Consider the following 15,818-nt stretch of genomic DNA (forward strand, 5'->3'; position numbering starts at 1 on the left):
CCAGTTTCTTCCCACACTCCAAAGATGTGCATTGGCCGTGCCAAATTGTCCGTTAGTGTCCCTGGATGTGTGGGTTAGAGGGATTAGCAGGGTACATATGCGGGGTCACAGGAATAGGGCCTGGGTTGGATTGTGGTCAGCGCAGACTCGATGGGCCAAATGGCCTCCATCTGCACCATATGGATTCTAAGATCCTTCTGTACGTAGGACTCACCTTCATCAAAGGGCTTCTGATCCCAGCTTCGTATATAGTCATCCTGCACAAAAGGAGAAGGATATTGTCATTCAAGGTGAAAGTTAATCATGCTTACACCATCATTACCCTTAATGCAGCTGCCTGACAACAGAAAACACAATACAAGACTTGCATTCATATAACGCCTTATCAAACCTCAGAAACAATTGGTAATTCTTCTTGGAGTCCCGTGGCTTGTTGCATTCAGCAACAACCTTTACCCCTGATAATTTTAAATGTTAAGGGCGGCATGGGTGGCACAGTGGTTAGCACTGCTGCCTCACAGTGCCAGGGACCCGGGTTCGATTCCGAGCTTGGGTCACTGTCTGTGTGGAGTTTGCGCATTCTCCCTGTGTCTACATGAGTTTCCTCTGGTTTCCGGCAACAGTCCAAAAATGCGCAGATTAGAGGGATTGGCTGTGCTAAATTGATTACTAGAACCAGAGGCCACACCTCAGGCTAAAGGGACGGTTCTTTAAAACAGAGATGAGGAGGAATTTCTTCAGCCAGAGAATCTGTGGAACTCTTTGCTGCAGAGGCCAGGTCATTGACTGTCTTTAAGACATAGATAGATAGGTTCCTGATTAATAAGGGGATCAGGGGTTATGGGGAAAAGGCAGGAGAATGGGGATGAGAAAAATATCAGCCGTGATTGAATGGCGGAGCAGACTCGATGGGCCGAGTGGCCTAATTCTGTTCCAATGTCTTATGGGCTTATTTGATTTGATTTATTATTGTCATATTATTATCATACAGCGAAAAGTATTGTTTCTTGCATGCTATACAGAGCATACCATTCATAGAAAAGGAAAAGAGACAGTGCAGACTGTAGTGTTACAGTCATAGCTAGGGTGTAGAGAAAAATCAACTTAGTGCAAGGTAGGTCCATTCAAAAGTCTGACAGCAGCAGGAAGAAGCTGTTCTTGTCGGGTGGTACCTGGCCTCAGACTTTTGTATCTTTTTCTCGATGGAACAAGTTGGAAGTGAGAATGTCCGGGGGTGTGTAGGGTCCTTAATTACGCTGGTTGCTTTTTCAAGGCAGTGGCGAGTGTAGACAGAGTCAATGGATGGGAGGTCGATTTGCGTTGTGGACTGGGCTATGTTCATGACCCTTTGTAGTCTTTTGCGGTTCTGGGCAATTGAGTCAGTTTACTTAGTCTCTCATCACGGAGCAATGACTGTACTGCCTCCGATGCAGGGACATCCTCTGGGGCGGCACGGTGGCACAGTGGTTAGCACTGCTGCCATACCAAGCTGTGATACAACCAGAAAGAATGCTTTCTATGGTGCATCTGTAAAAGTTGGTGAGAGTTGTAGCTGACATGCCAAATTACCCCCCAGTGTCCCAAAATGCATAATTTATATGGATTAGTCATGGTAAATGTGTGGGGTTACAGGGATAGGGCGGGGAGAGGGCCTGGGTAAGATACTCTGTCAGAGAGCCAGTGCAGACCCGATGGGCCGAACAGCCTCTTCTGCACTGTAGGGAATCTATGATTCTATATTAAATTAATATGGTGGACAAAGGTCCTTCTCTCCTTCCCACATCATCTCAGGATATTGGGCTGGCTTCCTTGACCATTCTCCGGCACACAGATTATCGGAGGGCTATTGAACCAGTTTTTTGTGTGGACAGTGAATTGACGGTGACCACAATGGCTGAAGGAGGTGGGGGGGGGGTGTAAGACAGAGGTGGAATTCCTCCCAGACACCATGTACACTGGCTACCTGAGAAAAAAACCAGGAAGATTCCTGCTGATTCCGACAGGGAGACAGTGAAATCCTGCCCTGCCCCCACCAATACTCTGCTGGGAATTAATTGATGCTGTAAAGCCAAATCCATCTCCTCAGATTTTCTCCCCAGCATCAACTCAACACTTAAAACAATTAACTCTAAAGTTTATTGATTTTCCTTGAGGTGGTGGTATGACAGAGAATATATCACATTCTACATGGTCATATGATAGATTGATTCAACAGTGTTACACTCAGCCATCTAAGGACAGGAGACCATATCTCACTCTATACTAGTGGGTCCCAACTAGTATGTCCTGGCACACTGATGTGCTGTGAAGACCCCCCCAATGTGTGCCGTGAAAAAAATATTCAAAATTATCCCTGTAATTGAACTAAAACTAACCTTTGTCATAAGGACATAAGACCTGGGAGCAGGAGTTGGCCATCTGGCCCCTCGAGCCTGCTCCACCATTCAATAAGATCATGGCTGATCTTTTTGTGGACTCCGCTCCACTTACCTGCCCACTTTCTTCAGAGCTGCCTTGAGATCTGTGCTCTGAATCTCCAAAACCTGATGAATCTTGGGTGTCCCAAGCATACACTAGCTGGTTAGAGCAGCACATTCATGGTTTAAATTTTTTACATTGGTCAGGTCCATGTCCATTGACCAACGGGACTTGGAGCTGAAGGCTCCACACGCCCAAATCTCCACACGCCCGCACAAAAAGGGAAAACTCCAACAAGGTGCAAAAACCCAGGGAGAGAAAGTTCAAGTTTATTTATTAGTCACAAGTAAGGCTTACATTAACACTGCAATGAAGTTACTGCGAAATTCCCCTAGTTGCTACACTCCAGTGCCTGTTCGGGTCAGTGCACCTAACAGCATATCTTTGGACTGTGGGAGGAAACTGGAGGAAACTCACGCAGACATGGGGAGAACATGCAGACTCCACACAATCCCATGCAAGCCCTGTCCCCATAACCCTCCACACAGTGACCCAAGCAAGGAATCAAACCTGGGTCCCTGGCGCGGTGAGGCAGCAGTGCTAACCACTGTGCCAAGACAGAGGTTAAAAATATAACAGGTGAGAGCACAGGAGGACTTTAAATACAAAGTTTAAATACAAAGTAAGTAAGGGAGGAAGACAGAGAAGGTGTGTCTCAAATTTTCTGCACAGAGAAGTGCTATGAAAGGTTGGGCACCGCTGATCTACACAATCTGAATAATCTGGTGCAGCACTGAGGGAATGCTCCGTTGTTGGAGATACATCTTTTCATGAAACATTTGTTCCCGATGGTGGAGGGGATCCAGAATTAGGGATCAGAGTTCGAGGATAAGGGGGTAAACCTTTCAGAACTGAGCTGAGGAGAAATTTCTTTGGTGCGGAATTCACGACCACCGAATGTAGCTGAAGCCAAAACGTGTGATTTCAAGAAGAAATTAGATATAGCTCTTGGGGCTAAAGGGATCAAGGGATATGTGGGGGAAGGAGGGAATCAGGATATTGAATTCAATGATCAGCCATGATCAAAATGAGTGGCAGAGAAGGCTCGAAGGGCCAAATGGCCTACCCCTGCTTCTAGTTTCTATGTCTATGTCTTCAATTAATCCGAAGTCTTGTCTGCATTTCATAAATTTGGCTACATGGGTGGCAGTGGTTAGCACTGCTGCCTCAACAATGCCAGGGATCCAGGTTCAATTCCAGCCTCAGGTGATTGTTTGTGTGCTGTTTGCACATTCTCCCTGTGTCTGTGTGGGTTTCCTCCAGGTGCTCCAGTTTCCTCCTCACAGATATGCGGGTCAGGTGGATTGGCCCTGCTAAGTTGCCCCTTGGTGTCAGGGGGAGTAGCAGGGTGAATAGGTGGCGCTGCGGGAATTGGGCCTGGGTGGGATTGTTGGCAGTACAGGCTAGATGGGCTGAATGGTCTCCTTCTGCACTGTAGGGAATCTAGGATTACAACAGATGATGACATTTGAAAATTTATTAATTGGCTTTGAAACACTTTGGGATGCCCTACAAAAAAATAAAATCTTTCTAAGTATCACTGCCTCCTATCTTTATAAGATCCACATTACAAGACATGTTCCAGGTTAATGTGGATATAGAGTCTGGAACACTTGTGAGGTATCAGACACAGAGTCAAATCACAGGATTCCTGCGCTGTAACTTTCTTTGTTCTTTGATGTAGGTTTTAAGGAGCATCTTAAAAAGAGAGAGGGAGAGAGGCCAAGCAGGGTTTTCAGAGCTTAAGGCTTAGGTGACTGAAGGTCTGGCAGTTAATAGTGGAAATTGGAGAATATTCCTCAGCGCACTCCTCTACAAAGAAGCAAATTAAATAGGGGTATCAGACAAGAAGTTACCAACAGACCGAAGCCCAGGTCACACCAGTAACCAGAGAGAAAGTGATGTTAAAACACATTATTCAGCCAGAGGACAATTCAAATCTGTCCAGTGGCTCAACACTGCTGAGATTGTAGCAGCGAAAAGCCTGACACCTTTCTACTAAATCCCTTAAACTGAGCCGTGCCAATACTAGCACACGGTCGGTGAATTTCAGGACTCAGATCGACTTAAACAGGTTCGAGCTATTAAAATGACAGATTGGATGAATTTCAAATGAATGGGTCAAGCTTCCGCTAATATTTGCTTCTAGATGTTAATAACTTCAGGATTTAAACTAACTGACTGTTAAAAGCTAGTGTCCTGTGTTCTGTGTTACAATGAACTGGGACACATGCTGCCACAGTACAAGTGTGTACAACATCCAATAGAACTGGTCTAATATGCCACTGAAGGAATTGTCTGAATACAGTGTGCATTGTCATTTAGGAACACAGGAATGGGAGAAGGCCATTCGGCCCATTGGGGCTATTCTGCCATTCTGTGTGATTGCATGGCAGGTCTACAACCTAGCTCCAGATACCCAGCTTTACCCCAGAGATCTTAAACATTTAATTGACAGAAATCCATCAATCTCCATTTTAATATTAACAACTGATTCAGTTGCCATTTGTGGAGGAGGGTTCCAAGTTACCATCACCCTCTCATTGCACGTAGAACCATAGGACCTTGGAATTGTAGAATCTCTACAGTGCAGAAGGAGGCCACTTGGCCCATCGAATCTGCACCAACCCTCCAAAAGAGCATCTTACCCAGGCCCACTCCCATTCTATTCCTGTTAACTCCATTCATTTACCATGGCTAATCTACCTAACCTACACATCTTGGGGCACCAAGGGTCTATTTAATGTGGCCAATCCACCTAACCTGCACATCTTTGGACCCAAGTCAGGAATTGAACCCGGATCCCTGACGCTGTGCGGCAGCAGTGCTAACCACTGTGTTTCCTAATTTCACTACAGCAAGTTTTGGTTCTAATGTTTAGATCGTGCCCCTAGCCTCTCTGTTCCCATTAACGCCCCGGAAAACCTTGACTAAATCACTCGTTAACTTGTTAAATTCCAGGGAATACCATACCATCTTGTTTAATTTCTCCGTGCAGTTTAACTCTTGCAGTCCAGGTATCATTCTGGTTAATCCATACTGCACTCCCGGCAAGGGCTACACACAGAGGTATGGAACCCTGAACTGCTTATCTAGGTGCGACCTAACCAGGGTTTTGTGTAGTTGAAGCCTGCCTTATATCTCATTATGTTTCATTACTGAAGGCTAACATTCCATTAGCCTTTTTAATTATGTTCTGTACCTACTCACAGCACGATCATAACCTGTGTACCCTTGGGGGCGGCACAGAGGCACAGTGGTTAGCACTGCTACCTCACACAGTGCGAGGGACTCGGGTTCGATTCCCGGCTTGGGTCACTGTCTGTGTGGAGTCTGAGTGGGTTTCCTCCGGGTGCTCCGGTTTCCTCCCACAGTCCGAAAGACGTGCTGGTTAGGTGCATTGGCTGTGGTAACTTCTCCCTCAGTGAATCCGCACAGGTGCCGGAGTGTGGCAACTCGGGGATTTTCACAGTAACTTCGTTGCAATGTTAATGTGAGCCTTGCTTGTGACTAATAAATTAAAATTTTAAAAACATTTTGTATGTCTCTTTGGACCTCCACTTGTTCCTCACAATACTCAAAACAGGCTCTGACCAGAGCCTTATAAACCCTCAGAAGTACATCGCTGCTCTTGTATGTTTGCCCTCTCAACATGAATGCTAACATTGCATTTGCTTTCTTAATTGCCAAGTGAATCTGCATGTTAATCTTAAGAGAAGCTTGAACAATGACTCCCAAGTCCCTTTGTGTTTCTGATTTCCTAAGCATTTCCCCATTTAGAAAATAGTCTATGCCTCCAGTCCTCCTTCCAAAGTGCATAACCTCACACTCTTCCACATTGTTGTTCCATCTGCCACTTCTTTGCCCACTCTCCTAACTTGTCCAAGTCCTTCTGCAGCCCCCCTGCTTTCTCAATACTACCTGTCCCTCTACATATCTTTGTATCATCAGCAAACTTAGTGTCTTCAGTTCCTTCCTCCAAATCGTTATTGTATATTGTGAAAAGTTGTGGTCTCAACACTGTCTGGCAAGTGTGAGGTTGTCCACTTTAGTAGGAATAATGGTAGGAAGGACTACTACTTACAGGGCGAAAAGCTGCAGCATGCTATGGTGCAGAGGGACCTCGGGGTCCTTGTGCATGAGTCGCAAAAACCCAGCCTACAGGTGCAGCAGGTGGTCAGGAAGGCGAATGGGATGCTGGCCTTCATAGTGAGGGGGATTGAATATAAAAGTAGGGAGGTCTTGCTGCAACTGTACAGGGCACTGGTGAGGCCGCAGCTGGAGTACTGTGTGCAGTTTTGGTTGCTGCACCTGCGCAAGGATATTTTGGCCTTGGAGGGAGTGCAGAGGAGGTTCACTAGGCTGATACCGGAGTTGAGGGGGTTGAGCTATGAGGAGAGGCTGAATAGACTGGGCTTGTACTCGTAAGAGTTTAGAAGGATGAGGGGAGATCTCATTGAGACATATAAGATGAAAGGGATAGATAGGGTAGAGGTGGAGAGGTTCTTCCCGCTCAGAAAGGATAGCAGGACTAGAGGGCACAGCCTCAAGATAAGAGGGGGGGCAGTTTAGAACAGAGTTGAGGAGGAACTTCTTCACTCAAAGGGTGGTGAATCTCTGGAATTCTCTGCCCGTTGAAGTGGTGGAGGCTACCTTGCTAAATATATTTAAGATGCAGGTTGATGGGTTTTTGGTAGGCAAGGGGATTAAGGATTATGGGGAGAGGGTGGGAAAGTGGAACTGAACCACTTCAGATCAGCCATGATCTTATTGAATGGCGGGGCAGGCTCGAAGGGCTAGATGGCCTACTCCTGCTCCTATTTCTTATGTTCTTATGTTCAACTTATATAAATCAATAATCTCACAGATTATTGGATCTCACTTGGTATTGATTGGTTACTGTTTAAAAAATAAGTTGTTGCCCATTTAAAACGGAGGTGAGGAGAATTTCTTTTTCTCTGAAGATTGTGAGTCTTTGGAACGTTCTTCCTCCAAAGACAGCGGAAGGAGGGTTTTTGAGTTTTTTTTAAGGTAGAGTTAGATAGATTCTTGATTAATGAGTGGGGTGAAAGGTCAGCCGGGGTGGGTGGGAATGTGGTTGAGGTTACAATCAGATCTTAGAATCACAGAATCCCGATAGTACAGATGGAGGCCATTCAGTCCATCACATCTGTACCGACCACAATCCCACACAGGCCCTATTCCCCTATCCCCACACATTTACCCTACTAATCCCCCTGACATTAAGGAGAAATTTAGCACGGCCAATTAACCCAACCCGCACATCTTTGGACTGTGGGAGGAAACCGGAGCACTCGAGGAAACCCATGCAGACATGGGGAGAACGTGCAAACTCCAAACAGACAGCGACCCAAGCCGGGAATTGAACCCGATTTCCTGGCGCTGTGAGGCAGCAATGCTAACCATTGCACCATCCTGCTGCCCACTCTTGTTGAATGGTGGAACAGGCTGAAGGGGCTGAGTGGCCTACTCCTGCCCCTAATTCATCTGTTTATATGGTTTAAACTGGGGTGATTACTGGACTTGGAGGCAACTAAAAATGTGCTGACATAAGATTTTTTGCATATATAATTTATTCATTTCAGAGATACCAGTACATCTCTAACTTATATTAGAGACAGCGTGGGCTGGTCAGAGATGAAAGAACTTACGGGGTGGGATATTAACAATTGAAATCTTAGCTCATGTTGATGAGTTCAATTTGCCATTGGAATGTTTTTGGGATGAATGAGTTTGATGCCCCATTGAAGCAAGAGGCCAAGAAACACATGATGCATTTGGCCCAGTTCTGCCGACTGTTCTCATTAGGCTTTGGTTCAGGGCAGCGTTCTGTCTTCTAGACATTATTGACTCTGTTCCCAGGAAGCTTAAACCTATCATTAGGTTGGAGTTGCTGCAATCTTGTTCTAATGGGTTGCTGAGCTCGGACGACTCTGAAAAAAAGTGTGTTTATTGATCGCTGTTCTGTCTGGCAAGAATGCAGCAGACACCACAGAGCAAATAATTGATGGGGAGCAGTGTCTTACGATGCGGTAACTCAATCGAGCCCTTGTGGTAACGTCATCCACTGTGAAAGCTTAGCCAAAGACAACCACACCTCCTGGAATAAACACCCTAAAGGACAACCAAATAGTCTTAAGGCTGCGTACAATCAGGGTTTGCTTCTTAAATAAATCTGTAACATTCCCATCTTGTTGTCTATTCAATAGAGGATGTTTCTATGTGCGGCAGTTGTGAAAAAAATCAATTGCCATCTCCATAGCATTGCTCACAATGTCCCAAAGCACTCTACAGCCAATGCAGTCCTTTCTGATGCACAGTCGCCACTGAAATGTCAGCAAGCCGGCTGCCAAATAGTGCACGGCAAGATCCCACAAATAACAATGCAATAATGGCCAGATAATCTGCTTCAGCCATGTCATTTATCAGGGAGAGTTCCCCTCTCCTTCTACAAAACAGTGCCACGGTGCCTTTAACATGCAAGCAGACAAGGCCTCGGTCTAACATCTCACCTGAAACTCAGGCTCTGACGGTGCTCTTGGCACTATCTGGGATACTTTGCGCCTTTTGGTCACCATCTGTCAATACTGCTGCATCATATTGACTTTTGTCGCTGAGGTTCGTGAAATGGACGGCAGACACAGATATAAACACCTGGACACAGCTCTCTAACTGGCATCGCAAAGATTGAGACAACATGTGTGTAGACCCTGGTCTGTTTCAGCATCCTGCTCTTCGGAGGAGGTGTTTAATTGAACAGAACTGAGGGATATAGAATCTCACAGTGCAGAAGGAGGCCATTTGGCTCATCAAGTCTGCACTCCCCACCACCCCACGCAGACTCCATCCCCATAACCCCATGCATTTACCATAGCTAGTCCCCCTGACACTAAGGGGCAATTTAACACGGCCAATCCACCTAACCCACACCTCTTTGGACTGTGGGAGGAGACCGGAGCACCCAGAGGACAGATCAATAAGGTTCTTGATTAAAAAGGGGATCTGGGATTATGGGGAAAAGGCAGGAGAATGGGGATGAGAAAAATATCAGCCAATGGCGGAGCAGACTCAATGGGCCGAGTGGCCTAATTCTCCTCCTCTGTCTTATGGTTTTACGCCCAAGAGTCTGTCGCTAAGGACATCTTTCTCAGGCAGGGGATGGAGGAGCTTTTCCAGACTTTGAATCGATTTTGGAAGTCTCTGAAGTATTATCCAAAATGGAACATGGGTGATGGGAGATTTCAACCACAGATCCCACAAACCACGGAACCTGTCGAATTGCCCCTGCCCCACCCCGCTTTACTGTCTCATTCAGAGTAGTTCATTGTTGAAAACATGAAGCATCGAAAGACAATCACACACTCAACTGACCGCTTCACAGCGTTATTCAGACCCAACGAAGTAAACAAGATCGTGTCCTTGCCTGCTGGCACACCGAGGGGGTCAGGGATGCCCACTCACCGTCAAGGCCCAAACATAGGGGCCCTGCCTATGCAAAAAGTCCGCCAAAAGGGCGGGAAACATTCCAGCAGCCACCTTGAGAACTAAATATTGTGGCGCAAAGAGACAGCACGGATGAGAAGCACGTACTGAACCGCAGGCTGATCTCCAGCAGAAAACTCCACGATGCCCGAAGAGGGGAGGTGGGATGTGCCAAGGTATGAGAACTCTGCCGGGAAGATTGGTCTCGATATAAAAACAAAATACTGCGGATCCTAGAATGTGAAACAAGAACAGAAAATACTGGAAAATCTCAGCAGGGCTGACAACATCCGAGGAGAGAGAATAGGGCCAACATTTCAAGTCTGGATGACCCTTTGTCAGAACTAGCTCTGCCCAGTTTCTGGCCTTAATGGCGACTGAACTCACAGTCTCCTGGTTAAAAGGCAAGATTACCTCCTGATACACAGCTTCGGCTGCAGAGGGTGGACACTGCTTAGTATTGAGAGAGAGCCGTGTTTCTACCCGCTGGCCAGTTCTGTAAGCAGGGAAGGAAGTAGAGCAGCGATTTTGGAGACAATATCTTGAGGACACAATTAAACACAGCTTCTTTGTTCAAGTGCCTCTGCTTTGAATTTAGATCACATTTCATCTCTCTTTGGCAAGACAACAGTATTTCTGTGAATTAAACAATGAGTTGGAAAATAACAGTGACAAAAATACAAGTATTTATGGTCATCGGGAATTAGACTGTGGAATATTGACGGCAATCAAGAATAAACCATGCACTAAAGTACCACTAACCTCCACTTCCTGATAGGCGGCACGAGATGGAGAGAAGGCATGAGAAAGAAAAATGAAAAACAATTAGTAAGTTAAGGGAAAAATAAGCAGACACCAAGTCAAACCAATAAAAGACAATTCCTTCAACACCAGCTGTGAGTGGACCCCCACCTCATTGGCGCTACACTGTGTCAGGGGCCTGGGTTGGACTGCATGCAGTTCCTTTAATCAATCAAGCTTAAAACTTGGTCCCATTGCAGACAACCTCTTTAATAAAGGAACATGATCATCAGGTTTGGGGACATTTGACCAGGCTCCAGCTGCTGACAGTGGCCCACAAAGTGGTGTGATGTGACCAGGACTGCGTCTATTTTCTCCACCAACATACAGCAACAATCTGCAGCAATTGTTTTGATTCAATCATGGGACATGGGCCTTGCTGGCTGGCCAGCATTTATTGCCCATCCCTGGTTGCCCTTGGAGGGCAGTTGAGAGTCAACCACATTGCTGTGTCTCTGGAAAGACACATGAAGTCATGATGTGGAGTTGCTGGCATTGGACTGGGGTAAACACAGTAAGAAGTCTCACAACACCAGGTTAAAGTCCAACAGGTTTATTTGATGGTAAATGCCACCAGCTTTTGGAACGCTGTTCCTTCGTCAGGTGAGTGGAGACATCTGATCAGAACTCTCCACTTGTGGCGTTTACTATCAAGTAAACCTGTAAGACACATGTAGGTCAGACCAGGTAAGAATGGCAGATTTCCTTCCTGAAAGGACATTAGTGAACCAGATGGGTTCATAGAATCATAGAATCCCACAGTGCAGAAGGAGGCCATTTGGCCCATTGAATCTGTACCGACCACAATCCCACCCAGGCCCTATCCCTGTAATTCCACTTACTCTAGCTAGTCCCCCTGATACTAAAGGGCAATTTAGCATGGTCAATCCATCTAACCAGCGCATCTTTGGACTGTGGGAGGAAACTGGAGCACCCAGAGGAAACCCACACAGACACAGGGGGAATGTGCAAACTCCACACAGGCAGTGACAGGAATCTAACCCGTGTCCCAGGCGTTATGAAGCAGCAGTGCTAACCACTGCTCCAACAATCAACAGTGGATTCACAGCCATCAGTAGAATCTTAATTGCAGATATTTTTTATTGAGTTCAAATTCAGCCACCTGCCATGCCGGGGATCGAATCTGGGTCCTTGGCGGTGTGAGGCAGCGGTGCAAACCACTGTACCGCCCCGTCAAATCGCTACCTCAAATCCAAACTTCTGATACCCTGGCCTTATCGAGATCTGACAACCCCAGTCTCGAGAATTTCATGTCACCCCCATCTCCCCCGTCCCCAGTACCTGCCGTGTTGTAACCAGGGTGATTGTGTCTTGTGTAGCTCAGTGCTGTGCAGGGGACCGTAGCCTTCCGTGTCACCAGGGACCCACGCCTCGGCCAGTGAATTAGACGGTTCAAATTAAGGGAATTATCTTTGGTGAGGAGGCCAGGCCCCAGTCTGTGGTTAAAAATAGAACAGCTTTCACCTTCAGCTGAGAGCTGTGCTGTCAACCACAGCGTTCCTCATCAGCATATCCAAGGTCATGCGGAATTTTGCATTATTAAAATGAAAATGTTTATGGGATCCCAAGTGAATGGTTGACTCCTAACATCATGGTTAAACAGTGCACCTCTAACCACAGGAGAATGATTGGTGTGTCCGACGTGCTCGATCCATTTTTTTTTACGTTAATATTCAAATCGGAGCTCGGAAAGGGTGGATCAAGGGCTTCGCTTCAAGGGCCGCGCAGTGGCACAGTGGGTTAGCACTGCTGCCTCACAGCGCCAGGGACCGGGGTTCGATTCCCGGCTCGGGTCACTGTCTGTGTGGAGTTTGCACAATCTCCCTGTGTCTGCGTGGGTTTCCGCCGGGTGCTCCGGTTTCCCCCCACAGTCCAAAGGCGCGCTGGTTAGACGCTAAATTCTCCCTCAGCGTACCCGAACAGGAGCCAGAGTGTGGCGACTAGGGGATTTTCACAGTAACTTCATTGCACTGTTAATGTAAGCCCACTTGTGACACTGAGAAATAAACTTTAAAACTTAATCTTCCCGCCAACTCAGGCTGGGCAGAAAGCAGCCCTTTAGTGTCCATTAATTGGCCAGTTAAGGGCCTCAATTGGGGCTGCGGCCTACCTGCTCCCGCGTGAAGTCACTGTGTGATCAGGGTAAATGGGAACCTTTGGGGAATCCCGTCCCTTCAATTTAATTTCACACTCCCTCTCCCTGAAACCCACTGTTGGGGGAGTGTAACACTCAGGCCAATTAATTAATGAATCCGGTAGCGAAAGTGTTTAAGCACTGGATGCAGCTCTCTGCCATTGTCTCACCTCCTCTCACCTCCACCTAACAATAATAAATAAACTTAACTTAGCTTTTCCTCGCATCCCAAAAGCCAACACTTCTCCCTCCTCCAGCTCCACCAAAATGGCATTGTTAGCGGGATCATGCTGTGCTCAAAATGGCTGCTGTGTTCCACAGCAGTCACTGCACTTCCACACAGCTGGCTAGACGTTCTCAGAGCGCCTGGGATCTGGGGCGACGTTTAATGCAAATATTTCCGAATCCAATTTGCCAATTTTGCCCCTTTATAACTTCCCACAGGGGTTTGTACAATATACCTAAATTACCAGAATTGGGGGCAGCACAGTGGTTAGCACTGTTGCCTCACAGCGCCAGGGACCTGGGTTTGATTCCCGGCTTGGGTCACTGTCTGTGTGGAGTTTGTACTTTCTCCCCGTGTCTGCGTGGGTTTCCTCCGAATGCTCCGGTTTCCTCCCACACTCCAAAGATGTGCGGGTTAGATTGATTGGCCGTGTTAAATTAACCCTTGTGTCAGAAGGATCAGCAGGATAAATGTGTGGGGTTACAGGGATAAGGCCTAGGTGGGATTGCAGTCAGTGCAGACTCGATGGGCTGAATGGCCTCCTTCTGCACTGTAGGGATTCTGTGATTCCACCAATCACCTTGGTCAAGTGACTCTGTGGGTGGGAGGAGCTCCCCCCTCTCTGGGTGTTCTGGGATTTTAGGGCAATGCTTCACTTCCTTCCTGTGTAGAAAAGCGCCCAATGTCTCAAGGAGGAAACAAGTGAGGTGGTGGAACATTGGAGGCAACTTAAGTTTTGACCAGTCCAAATGGGAGTTTCTTTTGGGCTGTCAGCGAGCTTCCATCTTGAACTTAGGAATGACCATCTGGGGAAAACATGGAGAAAGAGAGGACCTGCTTTTATACAGCCTGTTAAAGACATCTTGTCATCGTGTAACTACAGAAAGATTAAATATGGAGTCCTGAGATGATAGCACTTTTATCTACCTGCAAACCCAGCCACTCAGGATCATGGTTCAGGTTCACTAGGCCGCTTTCTGAAACAAAGGGTTATCTTATGAGAAAAGGTTGGACAGTCTGTGCCCATATCCATTAGTGAGCGGTGATTTTTTTTATTATTCACATAGGATGTAGGCATCGCTGGCAAAAGGTCAGCATTTGTTGCCCATCGCTAATTGCCCCTTGAGAAGGTGGTAGTGAGCTGCCTTCTTGAATCTGCTGCAGTCCATGTGGTGTAGGTACACCCACAGTGCAGTCAGGGAGTGAGTTCCAGGATTTTGACCCGGCAAAAATGAAGGAACGGTCGATATAGCTCCAAGTCAGGATGGTGAGGGACTTGGAGGTGAATTCCGGGTGATGGTGTTTCCATGTATTGCTGCTTCTAGCTGGTAGCAATCCTGGGTTTGGAAGGTGCTGCCTAAGGAGTCTTGATGGTATCTGCAGTGCATCACCTACACCCGACATGGAACAACTGTGGTGGGATTCGAACCAAGAACCCCAGAGCATTGCTCAAGGTTTGTGGTTTCCCGGTTCAGTGATCGAGGCCACGAGGCCAACAATGCCACTGTTCGTCGGTGGTGGAAGGAGTGAATGCCAATCAAGCAAGCTGCTTTGTCCTGGATGGTGTTGAGCTTCTTGAGTTTTGTTGGAGCTGCACTTATCCAAGTTGAGCATTTTCCACCACACTCCGGATGTGTGTCCTTGGTAGATGATGGACAGGCTTTGAGGAATCAGGAGGTGAGTTACTCACCGCTGGATTCCTAGCCTCTGACCTGCTCATGGACACAGTATTTATATGGCTAGTCCAGTTCAGTTTCTGGTCAATGGTAACCCCCAGGATGTTGATAGTGGGGGTTTCAGTGATGGTAATCTCATTAAATATCAAAAGTCGATTGTCTCTTGTCGGAGATAGTCATTGTCTGGCACTTGTGTGGCACAAATGTTACCTGCCTGGGTATTGTTCTAGTCTTGCTGCATTTGGATACGCACTGTTTCAGTATCTGAGGAGTTGCAAATGCTGCTGTACTATCTACAGTGAACATCCCCAATTCTAATACTTTAATGGAAGGCAGGCTATTGATGAAGCAGCTGAAGGTGTTTGGGACACACTTTACCCGGAGGATCTCCTACACTGACATCCTGGAACTGAATGACTAACCTCCAACAACCACAAACATCTTCCTTTGTGATATTTATGACTCCAACAAGCAGAGTTTTCCCTCTGATTTCCACTGACTCCAGTTTTGCTGGGGCTCCCTGATGCCACACTTGTCAAGTGTTGTCTTGATGTCAAGGGCACTCGCTCTCTCTTCACTGCTGGAGTTCAGCTCTTTTGTCCATGAGTATAATGAGGTCAGGAGCAAGTAAGCTTACATTAACACTGCAATGAAGTTCCTGTGAAAATCCCCTAGTCGTCACACTCTGGTGCCTGTTTGGGTACAGTGAGGGAGAATTTAGTATGGTCAGTGTACCTAACCAGCATGTCTTTCATGGCTGGATATGGTAGGACTGCAGAGCTTAGATTTGATCCATTGGTTGTGGGATTGTCTAGCTCCATCTATTGCTTGCTGCTTATGCTGTTTGGCGCGCCAGTAGTCCTGTGTTATCACTTCAGCAGGTTGACATTATACTTTGATAGTATTGCACCTGGCATGCCTAAAAGTGAAAGGTACAAGATCCTGAGAGTGGATTCTGAAAGGATGCTTCCCCTTGTGA

General features: G+C 46.8%; 1 protein-coding gene across 1 annotated transcript in view; it reads right to left on the bottom strand.

Moving 5' to 3' along the window:
• The window catches only part of LOC145360414 (testican-2-like), a 71,040-nt gene that overhangs the window by 32,460 nt on the left and 22,762 nt on the right, over window positions 1-15,818 (bottom strand). Inside the window, exon 2 of the mRNA XM_080215613.1 lies at window positions 215-257. Coding sequence (XP_080071739.1) covers window positions 215-257 — 43 coding nt within the window. The remainder of the gene's footprint in view (window positions 1-214; window positions 258-15,818) is intronic.

Source organism: Carcharhinus amblyrhynchos, chromosome 31 (assembly GCF_965287045.1).
Source record: "Carcharhinus amblyrhynchos chromosome 31, sCarAmb.v2.hapA, whole genome shotgun sequence".
NCBI lineage: Eukaryota > Metazoa > Chordata > Chondrichthyes > Carcharhiniformes > Carcharhinidae > Carcharhinus > Carcharhinus amblyrhynchos.